The 18,922-nt window shown below is 50.6% G+C and overlaps 1 protein-coding gene across 1 annotated transcript in view; it reads right to left on the bottom strand.

Moving 5' to 3' along the window:
* The window catches only part of TBXAS1 (thromboxane A synthase 1), a 187,558-nt gene that overhangs the window by 105,474 nt on the left and 63,162 nt on the right, over positions 1-18,922 (bottom strand). The window contains exons 4-5 of the mRNA XM_055143695.1: positions 16,365-16,458; positions 13,384-13,436 (exon numbers count right to left, since the gene is read on the bottom strand). Coding sequence (XP_054999670.1) covers positions 13,384-13,436; positions 16,365-16,458 — 147 coding nt within the window. The remainder of the gene's footprint in view (positions 1-13,383; positions 13,437-16,364; positions 16,459-18,922) is intronic.

The raw sequence follows: 18,922 nt of genomic DNA, 5'->3' as shown, positions 1-18,922 counted from the left end.
TCCATGAAATGGGATAGAATCGACCAGGAGGGAAAGGGCCAAACTTACCACTTGTGTTTGGTCTCTTCCTAGCAGAAGCTGCCAGCTCACCTGACTTATTGCTTTGCTCCTAAAAACACCTCCTTACTCCGTCAAAGACATTCTCCCACCGGTAACAGTACCCCTGTACTGTGCTTTGGGATGCCAGGAACTGTAGGGACCTCAGCATCGAGGTCTCTTTCAGCCATCATCTTTGGGTTTGCCAAGGTCCTAGAGTAAATTCTGCCAGCTGGAGGTGCTTAATAAATGTATTTTCAAGTTGGACCTGGAGCAATAGCACAGTGGGTAGGGCATTTGCCTTGCACATGGCCGACCTGGGTTTAATTTCTCCACCCCTCTCGGAGAGCCCGGCAAGCTACTGAGAGTATCTCACCCACACGGCAGAGCCTGGCAAGCTCCCCATGGCATATTCAATATGCCAAAAACAGTAACAAGATTCACAATGGAGACGTTACTGGTGCCCGCTCAAGCAAATCAATGAGCCATGGGATGACAGGTTTTTTATTTTTGACAGACAGGCCTTAAAAAACTAGGATTATGGGAGGTCAGAGAGATAGCACAGAGGGCAGAGTGCTGGCCCTGCACGCAATCAACCCAAGTTCAATCCCTAGTACCCCAAATGGTCCCTTGAGCCCTGCCAGGGGTGATCTCTTAGCAGAGAGCCAGGAAAAGCCCTGAGCACCAGGTGTGGCTCAGAAAAGCAAACCCAAAACCAGGATCAAAGTGGATATAATAAATCAACTTTTTAAAAACCATTTACTCCTGCATCCATGTGAGTACAGGTTCATGTGTAAAATGGATTGTTTACTGAGGCTCATAATGAAGCAAAGTATCAAAGCCATGGATTGTGTCCAAACCGTTCATTTTCCACTTGGGAGGACAGAACTCCTGGGGAAGGAGGGATTGGTCTAAATCCATTAAGCAAACGAGCAATAGATAGACATCTAGAGCCGGGACTTGAACACTGCCTCCCACACACGCTTTCTGTTATGAGTTGCCATGCTCCTGTTTGAAGGTTTCCTACCCCGAGAAGAATACAGGATCTTGGTCCTGAGGGGTATGGGATTTCCCAGCAGAGAGCATATTAATGCATCAAACAGGAGTGACCATCACTTGTCAGAGAATGAGGTTGGGGAATGGAAGTGGTGTGAGGGGCGTCAGAGGAAAATCTCAGAAGGGTTTTCGGATAGGGAATGGTGTAGCGACATGGTTTTCACCATAAGGAAGAAGGGAGGCTTTGCAGTTATTCACCACTTGGCATAAACCAAGAAACCATGAAGAATCTATTAAAGTTTCATTCAAGAGAAAAGTTTCCAGAAGATTTGTGATTGACTCTTTTGGGGTGTAATTAGCCTGTTGATCTGAGGACAATTATCCCTGGGACAATTCTACCTCTGGGCTTGGAGTTGGATTGGGCTACATCCTTATGCCACTATTGCTGACAACTTTCTTCCTACTTTCAAAGATCTTCTAAAAAATAAAAATCAGCTTTTATTAAAATAATTTGCTTTTTAAAATAATACCCCCCTTCCCACCCCAGTGCCATTACCACTCAACAGCAGTCATTTAAAAACTGTGTTCTGGGGCTGGAGTGATAGCACAGCGGGTAGGGCATTTGCCTTGCACGCGTCCGACCCGGGTTCAAATCCCAGCATCCCATATGGTCCCCTGAGCACCGCCAGGGGTGATTCCTGAGTGCATGAGCCAGGAGTGACCCCTGTGCATTGCTGGGTGTGACACCCCCCCCCAAAAAAAAAAGCAAAAAAAAAAACTGTGTTCTTTCGTTCAGTCATTTAAGAACTGGGAGTTCTTTGGCACTATTGCAGCAACGTGGGGAGATGCCATCCTTGACAACATCGACAAGGAATACGATCGACTGGTTCAGCACCTCCATGACTGCATGAAGAATGCCGAGAGTGAGAAAGCCACAGACAAAGCCTGTCTTTGGAAACTCTCGAGCTCATTCGACAACGTGGTTTGGCTCAAGCCTCAGGCAACCACAAGCTAATATCCGAGCTCGAAAAGCTGTGCAGAGAAGCGATAAAGGGACACCTCAAAGAGAGAGGAGCAGCAGTGTTGGTCGATGCGGCAGAAGCCGGGAAAAGTACTCGCAACGCTCGCCTGTCCTTCGCCAACTACAAGACCAAGATGACTGCCCTCCAACGTCCTATGGATCTATCACATCTTCCAGAAAGGCAATAGAGAGGATTATTCACGACTTCTACTCGGATCTCTTTGACTGCCACGTCCACCTGCCCACATACCAAATTCCACAGGATGGATATGTCATTGGATATGTCATTCCTAATGTCCTCCCTTTCGAAATCCAACACGCCATTTCGTCGGTAAAGACGCATACAGCACCTGGTCCAGACAAGGTCAGACCCAAACATCTGAAGAATCTGCCACCAGTACTCATCAATACACTGGCTCGGCTCTTCACATGCTACCTGTCTGAATGCAAGGTTCCGTCCCAGTGGAAAACTAGCAGGACCGTTCTGTTGCACAAGAAGGGGGACATCCGTGACATCAACAACTATCGCCCAATCTGCCTGCTGTCTGTCATCTACAAGTTGTTCACTAGTGTCATCCTGAATAGAATAGGAGAACATTAGATGAAGGACAACCATGTGAGCAAGCCGGTTTCCGAAAAGGATTCAGCACTCATTGAAGTTTCTCGAGAGTTCAAGATGCTGCTCTGTCTAACGTTCATCGACTTAAAGAAGGCCTTCGATTCTGTTGAGACTGAAGCAGCCATCGAAGCCCTGGCCAAACAGGGCTTCAAACTCAGTACATCGAGATCCTTCATGAGCTGTATATTACGGATTCACCACTAGGATCTCACCATTCTACAAAGAAGTGATCATTGACATAAAGAGAGGGGTTTGGCAGGGTGATGCCATTTCACCGAAACTCTTCAGTGCCACCCTCGAGAACGTCATGCGACGACTGGAATGGGAAGGAATGGGAGTAAAGATAGACGGTTGGCAATTACACCACCTCCGCTTCGCTGATGACATCGTTCTCATAACACCAAACATTAGCCAAGCGGCACAAATGCTGGCCGACTTCAACCACGAGTGTGGAAAGGTCAGACTGCAGCTGAACCTTAACAAGACGATGCTCATGAAAAACAAACTAGTCCCTGACGCTCCATTTGCTCTCAATGGAACAAACATCTCCGAATGTAGCAGCTATGTGTACCTGGGTCGAGAACTCAACATGAGGAATGACTTGGCGCCAGAACTTCGCAGGAGGAAGAGAGCAGCGTGGAATGTCTTCAAGAGTGTCGAAGAAGTGGTTAAGAGGACGAAGGATCTTCGACTCTGGGCACACCTTTTCAATTCCACTGTTCTTCCTGCACTAACGTATGCCTCAGAGACCTGGGCCCTACGCAAACATGATGAGAACGCTATTCGGGTATCCCAAAGAGGAATCGAAAGAGCTATGCTAGGAGTATCATGTCTCGTTCAAGTGAGAGAAGTATCCGGAGTTCCGATCTCCATTTACAATCAAGAATCAAGAACGCTGTCTTGTTTGCCAAGACATCAAAAATCAGATGGGCCTGAAATGTAATGTGATTTAGAGACGACTGCTGGACTAGAGCTGTTACCGACTGGATTCCACGGGATGTCAAAAGACCACGTGGCTGCCCACCAATGAGATGGTCAGACTTCTTCATTAAAACCCTGAATGAACAGTTTGAGGCTCTTCCTGTTCCTGGAGTGAGTAGATATCATTGGGCTACACTAGCACGCGACAGGGACAAATGGAGACATTACTGGTGCCCGCTCGAGCAAATCGAAGATCAATGGGAAGACAAGTGATACAAGTGATACAAGTGAAATTCTTTCGGGCCAAATATTTAGTGATCTATCTCTTTTGACCAGTAAGAAAATTAGTATTTTATTCACCACATGATGTTCAATAATTATAGCCCACAGATCATCAGACTCATATTGTGGCTCCTGACTTTGTGACTTGAAAATGGCAATTCTCAGATTTGATTTTGACACTTTATGCAAGATTCAACATTTTACCAAGAAAGAGGACCCAAATGTTGCCGGAAGAATCTAGGATTTCTGAGCTGAATGTTGAAGGTGCAAGGATACTGTGTTTCGGGGCTGGAGTGATAGCACAGTGGATAGGGCATTTGCCTTGCACACGGCTGACCCAGGTTCGATTCCCAGCATCCCATATGGTCCCCTGAGCACCACCAGGAGTAATTCCTGAGCGAAAATCCAAGAGTAACCCCTGTGTATCACCAGGTGTGATCCCCCCCACCCCAAAAAAAAGCAAAAAAAAAAAAAGGATAAAGGATACTGTGTTTCCTTGTTAATCATATTTTATTTTCATTAACCCCTTTGCGGGGTGGGGAGCTCATGCCCACATCTGAGGCCTGTGGAAGTCCCTGGCACTCCAGTGTCTCCTGAGGACCATTGGGGCATCCATGAGCCCTACGCCAGCATGAGCCCCTGGCTGGTCACTACTGGGTGCATCCCTAAATCTAAAACACTTTCAGGAGTGATCCCTGAGCACAGAGCCAGGAAAAAGCCCTAAGCATCCCTGACTATAGTCTCAACACTCCTTTAAGCCCTAAAAAAAAGAGCAAGCAAAAAAGAATCAGACCCCTCCCCAAGCCCACTCCCACCCCACAGGCCCACATTTTAGCTCAAGTACTCAGGCTCCTTCTTAGGCTTTTTCTTCCTTTCAACAGCAGAAACCGGAAGTTTGACTTCACATCTCCTGACGCTCTTCTGCACGTATGGTTCTATTTCCACCAAGGACCTGTGCCATCATCCAACATCTACAGCTCAATGGAGCCCACGGCAGAGTGAAAATGAGAACAGGGGTCCAGAGGAAGAGCTCAGTGGCTCTTACAGCGCCACTCTTAGAGCGCCCGCCTTGCAAACCTGTGGCTGGGAGTTCGATCCCCAGAGTCACCAGATGCACAAAGCATGATCTAGCAGCTCACCTGGCAATGATCTCTGGTCTTCTGCAAGTGATTTCTGGGCACACCACACCCAGGTACATGCAGGTACTGCAACTAAAGTATACAGCCCCCGGCAACACAACTAAAAACAGAGGTGTGAGGACCAGGCAGCGGGCCTTCCGGGGAGCATGGTGTAAGCACTGTCCCAAAGGAGTGGACACATGGGGGAGCACTGTGGACAAGTGTGCACGCAGCACTGGGGGTCACCACAGCCATCCAGCAACACCCAAAACAACCAAGAGAAGAGGAGTGGGGGGGAGAGAATAATTTATGAAACCAAATTAAGCTAAATCTAACCCAAGTCAGGAAATAAGTAATCATGAGAAGTCTCTCCTCAGCTGCACAGATGAGTCAGAAGACTTGTACTCTTTTTTTTTTCTTTCCAAGTCACACCCAGTGATGCTCAGGGGTTACTCCTGGCTCTGTACTCAGGAATTACTCCTGGCGGTGCTGGGGGGACCATATGGGATGCTGGGGATCGAACTCTGATCGGTCACATGCAAGGCAAACACCCTACCCGCTATGGTATCACTCTGGCCCCAGACTTGTACTTTCTTGATCAAACCAGCCAGCATTTCCGCCCCACCCGAACCTTTATCATGGGTCCAAGTCTGGGGTGTTCCAGTGCTGGGCGTCAAGGATGGTCACCGGACACAGGAAGCACGTGGCAGGATCTGTGGGTGTGGACGGCAGAGCTCCCGCAAACTGCTATGTGGACACCCCCACGCTGACCTCATTAAGACCAACATTTCTGGTGCTCCTCAGCCCCATGGGAATCGCCCGATGTCTTCACACCTGAACCCCACAGAATACACACGTCCTGGTAATGGTGGCGTCATGGGAGCTGAACTTTCCAAACTGTGGCAAGGACCTTAACGTTTCTGTTAGTGAAACCACATCTTCTTCATCTGAAGCCCCAAGTTCTCAACTTCCTGGCTGCCTGTGACAAGGTGCTATTAGTGTGTGCAGGAGAACTAATTAAATAAAAAAAAAATGCACGTGGAGGTGCTAAAAAACCTCCCAGCTGGAGGTATGTGACTCACCTCTCCCTCCTGTAGACCTGAACTTTGCATCCAAGTGCTGAGTCCTTTAGACAAGGCTGTTCTCTTTGTTAAATCTTTTTTTTTTTTAATCCAATGCAGCGGCCCAGTGTTCCTTGGGAAATACATTGCTTAGGTTCTGGTAGTTTGCAAAGAGATTCTGAGAAGTGTTTGTTTTGTTGCTCCTAGGTACAAGAGGGCACTAAATTCAGGTTACCCTCAATGAGGATGTTCCGGGGGGTACAGGCTTGCAATAATGCTGGCTGGAGTAAATAAGTTCATTTACTTATTACTTCACTGAGGAAGTGATTAGTGAGAAGAGTGACATTTTAAAGATCCATTGGAAAAGAATGAATTTCCAGTTGGAATACCACCATCTGAAAGAAATAAGGGTGGATCCTACTTCTATCCTTATTCTCAAACCATTTTTTAATGTATCAAATCACTGTATCACTGTCATCCCATTGTTCATCAATTTGCTTGAGCTGGCGCCAGTAACATTTCCATTCATCCCTGTTGCATGCTAGTGTAGCCCGATGGTGTATTGGGGGCTCTTTCAGGATCAGGGGAATGAGGACCGTCATTGTTACTGTTTATGTCATATCAAGTATGCCACAGGTAGCTTGCCAGGCTGTGCCGTTCGGGCTGGATACTCTCAGTAGCGTGCTGGGCTCTCTGAGAAGGATAGAGGCTATTGGGGTGGCCTCTGATTGCCTTTATAGGTGTTCCCAGTCAGGCACATATATATTTCCCTCTATGATTTGTTGCCTACTGTCTGAACCCCATCAAATATGGTGTGGTAATTATGGGAAATGAGTAGAAGTGTTTTATGATGTGTTGCGTGGCTGCTTTTGTGGCTGCACAGTCCAGGAATCTGTTCACTCATATGTGAGGCCTGGAGCGTGGTGGCGGTTGAGTTGTGGAGGTGAGCTGCGGGGCTGGGTTCCTTGGGGCAGGGAGGGCTCTCACCCGCCCCCCCCTCCGGGCACCCTGAGTGAAAACAGCCTGGTGTGGGGTCCGGTGGCATGGTTATGGGGGCCTCATTTTATGCTCCGTTTCGGGAGAAGCAGCCATGAGTTCTGGATGGTGGCCGATAAGATTATTTGGTGCTGGCAGGAGGTGGCTTATGGGTGTGACTCCTGGGTCTCCGGAGACTGGGGGAAGCAGGCAGAGGATCTCTGCTCCCAGGTCCCGTTGAGCCCATAGTCCAAGGTCACAAAGTTCCGCATTACCTGGGTTCCGTGGGACTTCGCTCATGCGTGAGTTTCGGCCAGAGCAAGCTTTCCACAATGTATCAAATAGTGAACATTTTTAAGTGGGAAGAAAACAGTAGGGAAGAGAAAGTTTTAAAAAGACATTTGGTGGAGGAAGCCTTTGAGTAAAGTGCAGGATATAGACACCATTCAAATGAAATGGCCAGAGAGAAAGTACTTGCCTTGCACACCACAGACCCAGGTTCAATCCCTAGCACCCAAAATAAGGTTTCCCAAGCCCCACCAGAGCAGAGCCAGGAGTAAGTTCTGAGAATAGCCAGCTGTGGCCACACATAAAACTAAAAACTCAGATCCAAATAACAGAGACTTTCAATATAGAATTGTACTTCACAAGAACAAATAGAATGAAGAGAGACAATCTCCCAAGTCTTATTAATGAATGAAGTCAGGGAAAGAGCTGCCTGTCCTCAGTTTATCTGCTCAGTACACTGGATTATTTTCCATCTTATATTCCCCATATTCTCTATTGCACTTCTTGAGTGATGTCCAAGATGCAGTTTCCCTGCTTACGGCTTCAGATTCTAATGACAGCACATGACATCATTCCACAGAGCTGTCTTGGTCCCGCATGATCCAGTGGGACCCCTCAATAAGGAGAGGGTGAAGACACAGGATGCATGAAAATCAAGTCCAACCAAGAGAACCTGTGGGTTTGACAATCGAGAGTAAAGAGATGTGGGGACAAGAAAATAAAAAAAAGGTGGGCGAGACTAACTGCAGGCCAAACTGCAAGGCCCACACTTAAAACACGAGCAGAGGTGCTAACTCATGATGTAGAAGAGATTTCTATGCGCTTATTTAGATTTCTGAAATCTATTGGTCGTTTGCATTTGTCCTTCGGTTCCTAATTCTCAGTGCCCGAGACCCTCGTGATTTCCTCAGGGATGAGAGCAAACAAAGGTGCTCTTTGTTGTACGAATGAAACATTTCAGGCCAGGCGGGGAGTACAGGGCTGGCCACCAAGGGAGCAAATCATATGATTAAAGGAAGGAAGTTTCTACCCCCAGGGGTCTGGAGTTTACCGGGTTGATGCCAGCACTACAATTTGTGTTAATTAAGCCACACTCAAGTGCGGGCCACCAGTGGTCTGCTGCAGCATCCACGTGTGAAGTCAACCCCCAATGGCTGATGACGCATCACGCTGTCACATCTCTGAGACAGCGCTCCAGGAAAACCCAGCAGGACCGAGTTCCAAAAGCTTCCAGGCAGGGGAACAATAAGGAGGTGATGGGGAGGGCCCCTCCCCCCATGCCAGGCCTCATGCATCTCTGCCAACTGGGTGTGCCTGGGTGTGTCATAATCTGTGATCTAGCAGGTAAAACATGGCTTTGAGTTCTCTGAGTGACTCTAGCAGATCAAAGGACTCCAGGATGAGGTGATGAGAACCTTCTATCCGCAGGTGGTGAAAGCACAGAGAATACCTTAAACGTGTGAGTGTGTGGCCTCTGATGGGGACAGGGAAGTCCCAGGGGACAGGACCATGGCCCTTGATGTGGAACCGTGGCTTCTGATGTGGTCTCTGATTGTGCTGGAATTGATTGGGATAGAAGGACACCAGCAATACCTCAGAACTGCTCCACGGTTGGGGATGGCCACGCCCCTGGTCCCCATACACACGAGAATTAGGTATTAGATTCATTTCACTGGAAGGAAAGAGGGTCTTGGGACCTTAGGGTACTGCGTGGATATCTATAAGCAATTGATAGTAATAAATAGCAGCATAAAAGCATATCATTCCCCTGCTTTACAAAGTCAACTTCAACATCATCTTTATCCTGAGCATATTCAACCTCAGATATCTAGATGATTAGTGCTTTTTTAGGGTTTGAAAAGGAATAGAAATCCAATTTGGGTCTCATTCTCAGGCTGAAGGAGAAACTCGGTAATCAATCAGTAATTAACTGAAGGTTATCTAAAGCAAAAAATGTTTGATTTTTTTTTAATACTATGTTGTCAAGGGTACTATCATGCCATTCACAAGAGGCCTACTCCAGTATTAGGAGTAATTAGGAGTAATTGTGCAGGGCACCCAGGGGATGGTTCAATGACTAAGGGATGGCTAAGAGCACATGCCGTAGAAGTGTATGGCCATTAGTTTAATCTCCAGGCCCCCAAATGCACCCAGCACAGGCCTGGTATCTCTTGGTACCTCTGCTCTGTGTGGTCCCCAGATTTGATTTCTGGGTGCACCGCAGTCAAAGGGGTGTGAGCCCCAGGGAGTGCCACAAATGAAAGATGCGCAAGCACTGTGACCAGGAAGTGCCACCCCTGGAGAGCCCAGACATGAGCCCGGCAGTGACAATCACAAGCACCTCAACCCGGATGCTGTGGGCAACTCGACCGAAGCACATGCACGACCCCAGGAAAACGCAACCACCTGGCGACCCTCAGAGAGAGTCAGGCTTCTGTGCAACCCCTGGTCACCACAACAGTAGCCACCGGAGTGTCCAGTTAGGCCGATCCACCTGCTTTACATTCAAGTTCAAAGAGGGCAGAGACCACATCTGCTGTTTGCTTTGCACAGGGCCCAGCAAACAGGACACGGAGTTAGTTGTCCCCTAAAGCACAGGGGTTGTTTCGTGGACGCAGCAGTGGAGCCAGTGACAATGATAGGGTGGAGGGGGAGGGCGGGACTCCAGGCGAACTGACTTATGTAATTGGTCATCTTGACTCTCACCTGCCCAAAAGGCATCCAATCAAAATAGGTCACAGGATGGCTGGGGGTGGGAACTGGCCGCTGATAAAGGAAGCCCCTGCCAGGCACCCTCTGTGCCCCCTCACCCATGCACAGACAGAAGGCTGGCCCGCAGGGGTCTCACCCGATGTAGCTAGAAACCAAAGAAAGGGAGTCGCGGGGAGCCCTAGAGAGTTCCGGAGACAAGTTACAGGGCAGCAAGTCCAGCAAGGGGACAGGAGACAGAGCTCCAGCTGCAGATCTGAGACTAGCAAAGTGCTCACTGGACAGAGCATGGGTGCGGGTAAGACCAGGCCAGCGTCCACTGGAGCAGAGCAGATGGCCAGAAACAGGATTAAGCACTTCGTACACCGGACTGGCCACGGAGGGACAGGATGAGCGACGTCACACACTGGTAAAGGGACAGGCTGTCCAGGGGGGAGGGACCTGTACGATCAGCTGTAGCTTCTTGAGCATCCAAGTTTCATGTGCAAACAAACCTTTCATAGAATTTTCAAGAATCCGGGCTGGAGCGATAGCACAGTGGGTAGGGCATTTGCCTTGCACACGGCCAACCCAGGTTTGAATCCCAGCATCCCATATGGTCCCCTGAGCACCGCCAGGAGTGGTTCCTGAGTACAGAGCCAGGATTGACCCCTGAGCATCGCCAGGTGTGACCCAAAAAAAAAAGGGAAAAAAAAAAAAGAATTTTCAAGAATCCAAGAGCTCAGGAGCAAACCCACTTTCATGCTGACAATAATACACATTTAAATGGTCTTTCTTTCCCTCTCTCTCTCTCTCTCATACACACACACACACACACACACACACACACACACACTCATGCCAGAAATCTTCTCCCACAGGTGCCTCCAGAGCAGTGAGAGGCCAGGGAAGGGGTCAGGAGCCCAGGTCCAATAGGTCCCAGACTCCAACCATACACAGAACCACTGCACTTGACCAGAGCACAGAGGAGCCTGTCTCCAACCACTGAGCTCAAGGGCCCCTGACGTGCTCTCTCTGACAGCCCAGGACAGCGTGGCCCTGGTCAAGTCCATCACCCTACTAGTTTCATGCTGCAGAAGAGTCATCTGGAGTCGATACATTTCCTAGTGATCAAAGCAGCAGTGAAATCATTGGAGGTCAAGGAAGGACCTTCACTTGGATATTTCCACTTTCCTTCCCGGTGATCTCGCCGAGATGGCAGAGCTCAGACTTGCGCCGCCCCCCTCCCCCCCCACACCCCACTGCGGGAACGGCTGGTAACTTTGAAGAAATTACGCCATCACCTTTCTTTTTGTTTCCTTCCCTTTCACCAGAGGTGGGAACAAAGAGTGAAGATGATACTGTCATTTCCATCTCTACTATCGCACTGGAAATCACTCCCTGTGATTCTATGATTTAAGTTTTCTTGGAATGAAAAAAGATATATTGTGTTAACTGAAAGGGGGAGGGGGAGATTGGACAGCCCATTGTCAAGGAAACCAGCTTCCACTCCACCTCTCAATCCTCTCTCTCTCTCTCCCTCTCTCTCTCTCTCAGACACACACACACGCACACACACACACCCTGCCTGTTAATGCAGTGACCTTTAAACTCTCCATCTGACATTTTAAATTATTTTTTTTAAAAAACCCGGAGGTTCTCTCTGAAGCTCTTCAAAATGATTCCTAGAACCAGAGCTCGGGGATGGCTTTTCTAATTCTGGAGAAGCCGACCCTCGGCAGTTCAGAGCAGCCTTATATCTCAGCAATGTCAGGGCGACCTCGAAGACCAATGTCCAGCAGGAAGGAGAACTTCAGAACCATGAAACAGCACAAGAGTTAGAGAAGCTGGGAGGGCTCAGTGTCAAAGCCCTGAAGCATGGGGGAAGGGGGGAAGAGAAAGAGACACAGAGAGAGAGAGAGAGAGAGAGAGAGAGAGAGAGAATAAAGAGCAAAACAGTTCAATCGCTTGAGCCTTCATGCAAGCACCCATTATGCTTAAAACAAAAAACAATGGAATTTAAAAAGAAAAGAAAAATAAAGACCAAGCGAAAAGGCATGTTAGAGACGGGTCCCATGGACAACTAACCAGCAACATCCCCGTTGCTGGCCCAGGCAGAGTCACTGTGCTTCATGTGCTACGGTGCTACACAGGGGCTTCTCAGAACGCAGCGGTGACCAAGAGCATGTATGACTTTGTATGACTACCATCTCACGGATGACATTTGCAGGGTCGCAAAACCACATGTCTCTCTGGGCTGGGCCTTTGCGTCAAGAGTTTAAGCTTGGGACATGAACACGGCAAGGGCGAGCCTGGTAGATGGACTGTGGGGTGAGACAGATTCACACACCCTGGTCTGTGTGAGCACAGGAGCAGCCAGCAGTTCCAGCCCTGGTCAGCAGCAAAGGCCACCCAGAGGCCGCACACACTGCCCAGGCCTCCGGAATGGCAGGACAGGGGGGAAGCCGCTTCGCACCTTTCCCCCTAAAGAGGTGAGATGGCTGGACCTGGGTTTGCATGGCAGAGTCCAGGTGTGTGTGTGGGGGGGAGCGCGGGGGGGTGTTACATTTAAAGAGGAGCGAGCTCTGCAGGGAACTGAAGGGAAGGGGCAGGAGAGACAGCACGCGCTTTGTATGCAGGCAGCCCGGGGTTCTAGCCCTGTCAGGAGTGACCCGTACGCACAGAAGCAAGTGTAAGCCCTGAACCCCTCTGGGTGTGGCCCCCAGACCGAATCGAAACAGAATTAAAGGGGGTGGGCTGTAGACCTCCCAGGCCTGTGGAGCTGGGCCCTCTCTCTTCCCGCCAGCCTCGGGGGGTTGTGCTGGCCTCTCCCCCAGCACCCAGAGTAGGTTAGCATCTTTTTGTTTGTTTGTTTTGCTTTTTGGGTCACACTTGGCGATGCACTAGGGTTACTCCTGGCTCTGCACTCAGGAATTAACCCTGGCAGTGCTCGGAGGACCATATGGGATGCTGGAAATCGAACCCGGGTCGGCCGCGTGCAAGGCAAATGCCCTCCCCGCTGTGCTATCGCTCCAGCCCCAGGTCAGCATCTTTCCCCACCGGGTAGAGCAAAGCAGGTGCAGGAAGGTGGAGAGACACACGTGGACTGACAGGGGCAGGGCCACTTAGATGAAGCACAGGAGGCCACAGGGCTGTCCACCCTGGGGGTCTTGGTGAGGGAGGAGAAAGGCACCAGGGCCCCAGACAACAGGCTGTGGTGTTTAAGGCGGAGGAGTGGGGTCCTTGCTGGTGAGCACGTTTCCCGGTTGGGCAACCCTGGAGGGCTCCCTGGCTGGCCCTCCCTTTGGGGGCTCTCGCCGCCGCACTGCTCTTGCCTCGGCAAACACCAAATCCCGCCAGGGCCGCTTTCCCTCTTACCCGCTCACAGGTCCGTAGAGACTCCTGAGTGTCAGGTGACTGTCCCAAAAGCCCTGCGGAAAACAGCACCATGGTGAGACCCCACGAGGTGGCGAGCATTCGTACATCGGGGGAGGTAGGGGTGCCTCCCCAGCAATGACCCAGGGGCCGGGGCCACCCGATGGTGCCATGCTTGGCTCCAGGAACGAGATGCTCTCTGGGCATCCCAGGGCCGTGCCTGGCAGTGCCACGGGCCCAGGTGGCGCTGGGATCAAACGTGGGAAGCTCACTCGTACCAGGCAGGAGCTGCAGCTCTGAGCCTTCCCCCTGGCTCCCAGCATCCGGACTTAGCGAAAAAGACAATTCTGGAGCAGAGAGAAGCCCATTACAGAGATTAAAAAAAAAAAGAAGAAGAGAAGCGCTATGGCTTTCGAGGACTTTAGAGTATTAGAACAAACTAGTAGCTTAAAAAAAAAAATTCAGATTGCGAAGAAAAAAAAGTCTTCACCAGCTCTGCCTTAATGGACATCAGAGATCGTTTGTACTTAAACTATTTATGTATAATTGCAACTAAAATATTTGAAAACGATTTGCTTTCTCAACGATGTTAACATTCCCTCTTCGCAATTGGGTTTATATTATTATTATTTTTGGCAAAGCCGCCTCTCCCAGCCGCTCTCGGGGTAAACTTCTGCTGAGTCTCACTCCAAATCAGCCCCAGTCCTGAATTAGCATGATTCGATTTAAATTGTAATTAACAGCAACATTTCGAAACACAAGCAGCGCAGAGCAACTTTGGAGAGAGGATGAACCACAAGACTCATTTGGAGTGGGGACAGCAGGGACACCAGTGCATGGAGGGTTAGAACATTCTAGTAGCCTTGTGTTGTAGGGACGTGGGGTGACCAGAGGGGTTGGAGTGGGGGGTGTAGATAGACCCCAGGGCTCATGCAGGAGCAGGATGTTGAAATTTGGTCGTCTGTGGTACCGTGGGAATAAAGCAACCACCAATTCTGCATGAGGGGTTGGAGGCCGGGGAAGGGCCTCGGGCAGACGAGGCCTGAGGGAGAGAAGAGAGTTGGGGGAGAAGGTCGAAGGGGTGGGTGTCCTTCACACATCCCGTTCTCATTAAATCTGCTAAATGGCTCTGTCTCACCTTGCTCCCTACCCGGGAGCATTTACAGGAATATAAATATAGTCACGAAAAGTACTTGGCAGGGTTTGTGTGTACAAGGACGATGAGCTGAAAGACACATTAGGTAGAAATTACCCACGGCTGTGAGAGCTGGCCTGCTTTCCCCAAACGCTGCCGCTGACCTCATCCCCCAGCTGACCGCAGCTAGCCGGCCCCCTGCCCCAGATCCATGAGATGCCCGTCCCTGAGCCTCCTGCCCCGCTTGGGGTCCTATTTTGACACACCCCTTTCCCCCCCTGGCTCTGGGCAGCCAGTGAAGTCGCCGTGGGTGACAGGAGTCATGCGTTGGCCGCCGTGAGCAGGAAGGTGTTGAAGAAGCCCAGCGGCAAGAGAGACGAGGGGGAGAAAGGCGACAGAAAGGACAAGAAAAGAAGCTGAGCAGGGAGAGGCACAGGACAGAAATAGCTCGTGTCACCTTCTATCGAGTGCCCGGGGCCAGCCTTTCTGACACAGGGCTGGGATAGGGCTATAGAAGGAGGTTATCAGACGGCCCCAACGCAGCCCTTCCTGCCCTGTGGGGCTTAGCGGCCACTCGGGAGCAGGATCTGTGGCTCCTGGCGGGTGGTGACCCTACAGGGAAGCAGGAGACACTGGAGAAAACCCAACAGGAAGGGGGTCTAGCTGACCCCAGCATCCCATATGGTCCCCCAAGCGCTGCCAGGAGTAATTCTTGAGTGCAGAGCCAGGGGTAAGCCCTGAGCATACTGACTTTTGCAAATATGAAAGAAGGGAGGAAGGAAGGAAGGAAGGAAGGAAGGAAGGAAGGAAGGAAGGAAGGAAGGAAGGAAGGAAGGAAGGAAGGAAGGAAGGAAGGAAGGAAGGAAGAAAGGAAGGAAAAAAGGAAGGAAAGAAGGGAAGAAGGAAGGGGAAAAGGAAGGAAGGTAGGAAGGAAGGAAGGAAGAAAGGAAGGAAAGAAGAGAAGAAGGAAGGAAGGAAAAGAGAGAGGGAGGGAGGGAGAGAGGGAGGGAAGGAGGGAGGAAGGAAGGAAGGAAGGAAGGAAGGAAGGAAGGAAGGAAGGAAGGAAGGAAGGAAGGAAGGAAGGAAGGAAGGAAGGAAGGAAGGAAGGAAGGAAGGAAGGAAGGAAGGAAGGTCCTGTACCCGCTCCCTTCCTCGCCTGTGGGGCTGAGTTCTCAGCTGGTCCCAGCGACGCCCCCGCAATACCTGGGCTCTGCAGGTCTAACAGACGTGTCCCTCCCCAACAGAGCAAGGCCCGCCTGGGCATCCCGTGCCCGGAGACAGTGCAGGAGCGCTGTCAGCGACCTCTCTAGATGCATCCCCCACAGCCTCACTCTCCCAGGCTCCCCATCGACCAGGCAGCTCCGTCACGCAGGCCCTGTCCTGTCGTCCTGCCCCTGTCTGGGTGTCCTCGTCTTTATGTCTCTGACGCCTACAGGACCCCCTCCTCCAAGAAGTCCACTGGGATGATGGCAGCCCTGATGGATCTTTCTCTGCCCCCTCTGGACAGTCACAGCTCCCACCTCTGTCTGTCCACTTCGAGGTCCCTCACCATACTTGGGTGCAGAGCCTGAAGGCTAGCACAGCTCCCGCTGTTTCTGCATAACCGAGTCTGGCCCCCGGAGCCTTCCCATGAATGGGCCTTGGTGAATGGATGGAAGGAGGGTAGGGCACGTGGCTGCGGACGGAGAGTCAGCCACAGACCAGGGGCATCAGGTGAGCACTCGGTCCTGGGAAGGTCCGGCACACTTCATCCCCGGGGGGCGTGGCCAGAGAAGGGCCCCTTTGTGGGGGGAGGGGCATTCAGCAGCGGGCTCCATCGATGATGGAAGGAGGCAGAGACCGCCCTTACCTGGCGGAAGAATGTCAGATTGCCGATGAAAGGAGAAGGCTTGGGGTGGCGGATGCCCAGCTTCTCCAGCCTGGAGAAGGCCGATGTGGAATACCTAGGAGAGAGGAGAGATGGAAACGCTGAGATGCGTGGGCCGGAGCGATAGTCCAGCACGAAGGGCGCTTGCCTCGCTCCGGGCTGACCCGGGTTCAATCCCCAGCACAGTATGTGGTTCCTTGACAACTGCCAGGAGTGATCCCTAAGCGCAGAGCACTGTCAAACAAATACTGAGAAACTGATCTTTCTCTCATGCTCTGGTTCCAGAGAGAGATCAGAGTGAGTGAGTTGCCCAGAAATAGGGGTAGAGAGTTCAAGTTGAAAGGGCCAAAGAGAGGGGCAGGAGTACAGTGGATTGGCCATTTGCCTTGCATTCGACCAACCCGGGTTCAATCTCAGACACTATATGGTCCCTGAGCCACCAGGAGAGGTCCCTGAGCAGAGCCAGGAGTAAGCCCTGACACAGCCAGCAGTGGCCCAACTCCCCGCTCCTGCTCCCCACCTGAACAAAAAGACATTAGGAATAGAGCCAGGAGGTCCCAAGTTGGAAGCTTGTCACAAGTGGGGCGGGGGGGTGGGGGATGTGGGGAAGTTAGGACAGAGAAGGGACCACAATGGCAATGACAGTTGGACATGATCACTCTGGACAAGACTGAGAACTGAAAGGAGGTAAAGAGTTATACATGATAACCTTTCAATGCTGTATTATAAACCACAGTGCATATAAGGAGAGAGAGAGAGAGAGAGAGAGAGAGAGAGAGAGAGAGAGAGAGAGAGAGAGAGAGAGAAGAGACAGAGGAGAGAGAGAAGAAAAGTGCTCGTCATAGAGGCAGCCAGGGAGTGGGGTTGGTGGAGGGGTTGATGGGAGGGAAAATGGGGACATCGGTGGTGGGAAATGTCACTGGTAAAGGGACGGGTGTTCAAGTAAATGATGCTTGGAGGGCTCACTCGGGATGGGAGATGTTCGCTGAAAGTAGGCTATGGACCAGACATGATGGCCACTGAGTACCCGTATTGCGAACCATAACACCCAAAAGGAGAGAGAGAGTAAAAGGGAATGTGCCTGCCACAGAGACAGGGGTGGGGGGGATGACAAAGGATAGGGGGGTGGCGGGAGGGACACTGGGAACATTGGTGGTGGAGAATGGGTACAGGTGGAGGGATGGGTACTTGATCATTGTATGACTGAAATGTATCACGAAAGTTTGTAAATCTATAACTGTATCTCATGGTGACTCATTTTTAAGAAAAAAGGAACTGGTGTTGGAACACTGTATGACTGAAACTCAGTCATGAACAACTTAGTGACTGTGTATCTCATGGTGATTCAATGAAACAAACAAACAAAACCCATTTAAAAGTGCCGCTTGGTCATGCTTGATCATACAATGATTGAGTAGGAAAGTTTGTAAGTCTGTAACTGTATCTCATGGTGACTCATTAAAAATATTTTTTAATTAAAAAATTAAAAATAAGGGGCTGGAGCAATAGTACAGCGGGTAGGGCGTTTTCCTTGCACGCGGCCGACCCGGGTTCGATTCCCAGTGTCCCATATGGTCCCCCGAGCACCGCCAGGGGTAAATCCTGAGTGCAGAGCCAGGAATAACCCCTGAGCATGCCGGGTGTGACCCAAAAAAGAAAAAAAAAATTAAAAATTAAAGTACTGCTTGGGAGGTCCGAAGGAGAGCTCAGGTGTAAAGCCCACTCACCCACGTGTGAGACCCTCGCACTCCAGCCTGCTCGGGCAGCACTGACTGTGCGGGTGAGCTCTGAGCCCCACCAGGCCTGAGGGCTGACCCTAGAGCCTGCTGTTCTGGCCCCAGCATGGCCAGGAGTGGCCTGAGTCCCCACAAGACGTGGCCCCTACCAGCCAGAAACAGTTGTTTCGGGAAGAGAAAGGAATAAAAGAAAAAGGGCAAAAAGCTACAGTGGCAGAAGTCCATGTCCTGTGCAAATTTGTATCTTTCTTGGTCAAAACTCATCTGGAATCTGACTGCACGGAATCTGTCGCCCACCACGTTCCAGGGTCTGACAGAGAAAAATAAAACACAGGGACAGAGGGTCTGCCTGTCACCCCTACACACACACACACACACACACACACACACACACACACACACACACACACACACGCCCCCCCTGCCCTGCCCCTAGCCACTTACAACCTCTTTACAGCTTTGATTTCACAGCCTGCAAGCATCCGGGAAGTATATTTTCCCCAACACGAGGGAACGGGCCCCACAGATTTCCGTGCCACTTTTCAGGAGAAAGTGGTGCGCTGAGAAGGGCAGGGTAGCTGTCAAAACACTGGAATCACTAAGATATTTCAGCCGTTTATGGGACTGAGGGCTAAGAGCAAAACAGGCTTAGCAAAACCCAGACACATGGCTGCAAGCCCTAGTCAGCCAGCCAATTAGGTCAAAAGTTCGGCTAATTCAGAAAAATTAATGAGTCAAACTGGGTGTTTCAGCATCCTGCGGACATCGGCCAGCGCCCCATGCAAGAGCAAGGAAAGCGAGAGG

This window comes from Sorex araneus, chromosome 1 (assembly GCF_027595985.1).
Source record: "Sorex araneus isolate mSorAra2 chromosome 1, mSorAra2.pri, whole genome shotgun sequence".
In the NCBI taxonomy this organism is placed as follows: domain Eukaryota; kingdom Metazoa; phylum Chordata; class Mammalia; order Eulipotyphla; family Soricidae; genus Sorex; species Sorex araneus.
The sequence above is the reverse complement of the archived record's forward strand: the minus strand, read 5'-3'. Positions and strand labels throughout refer to the sequence as shown.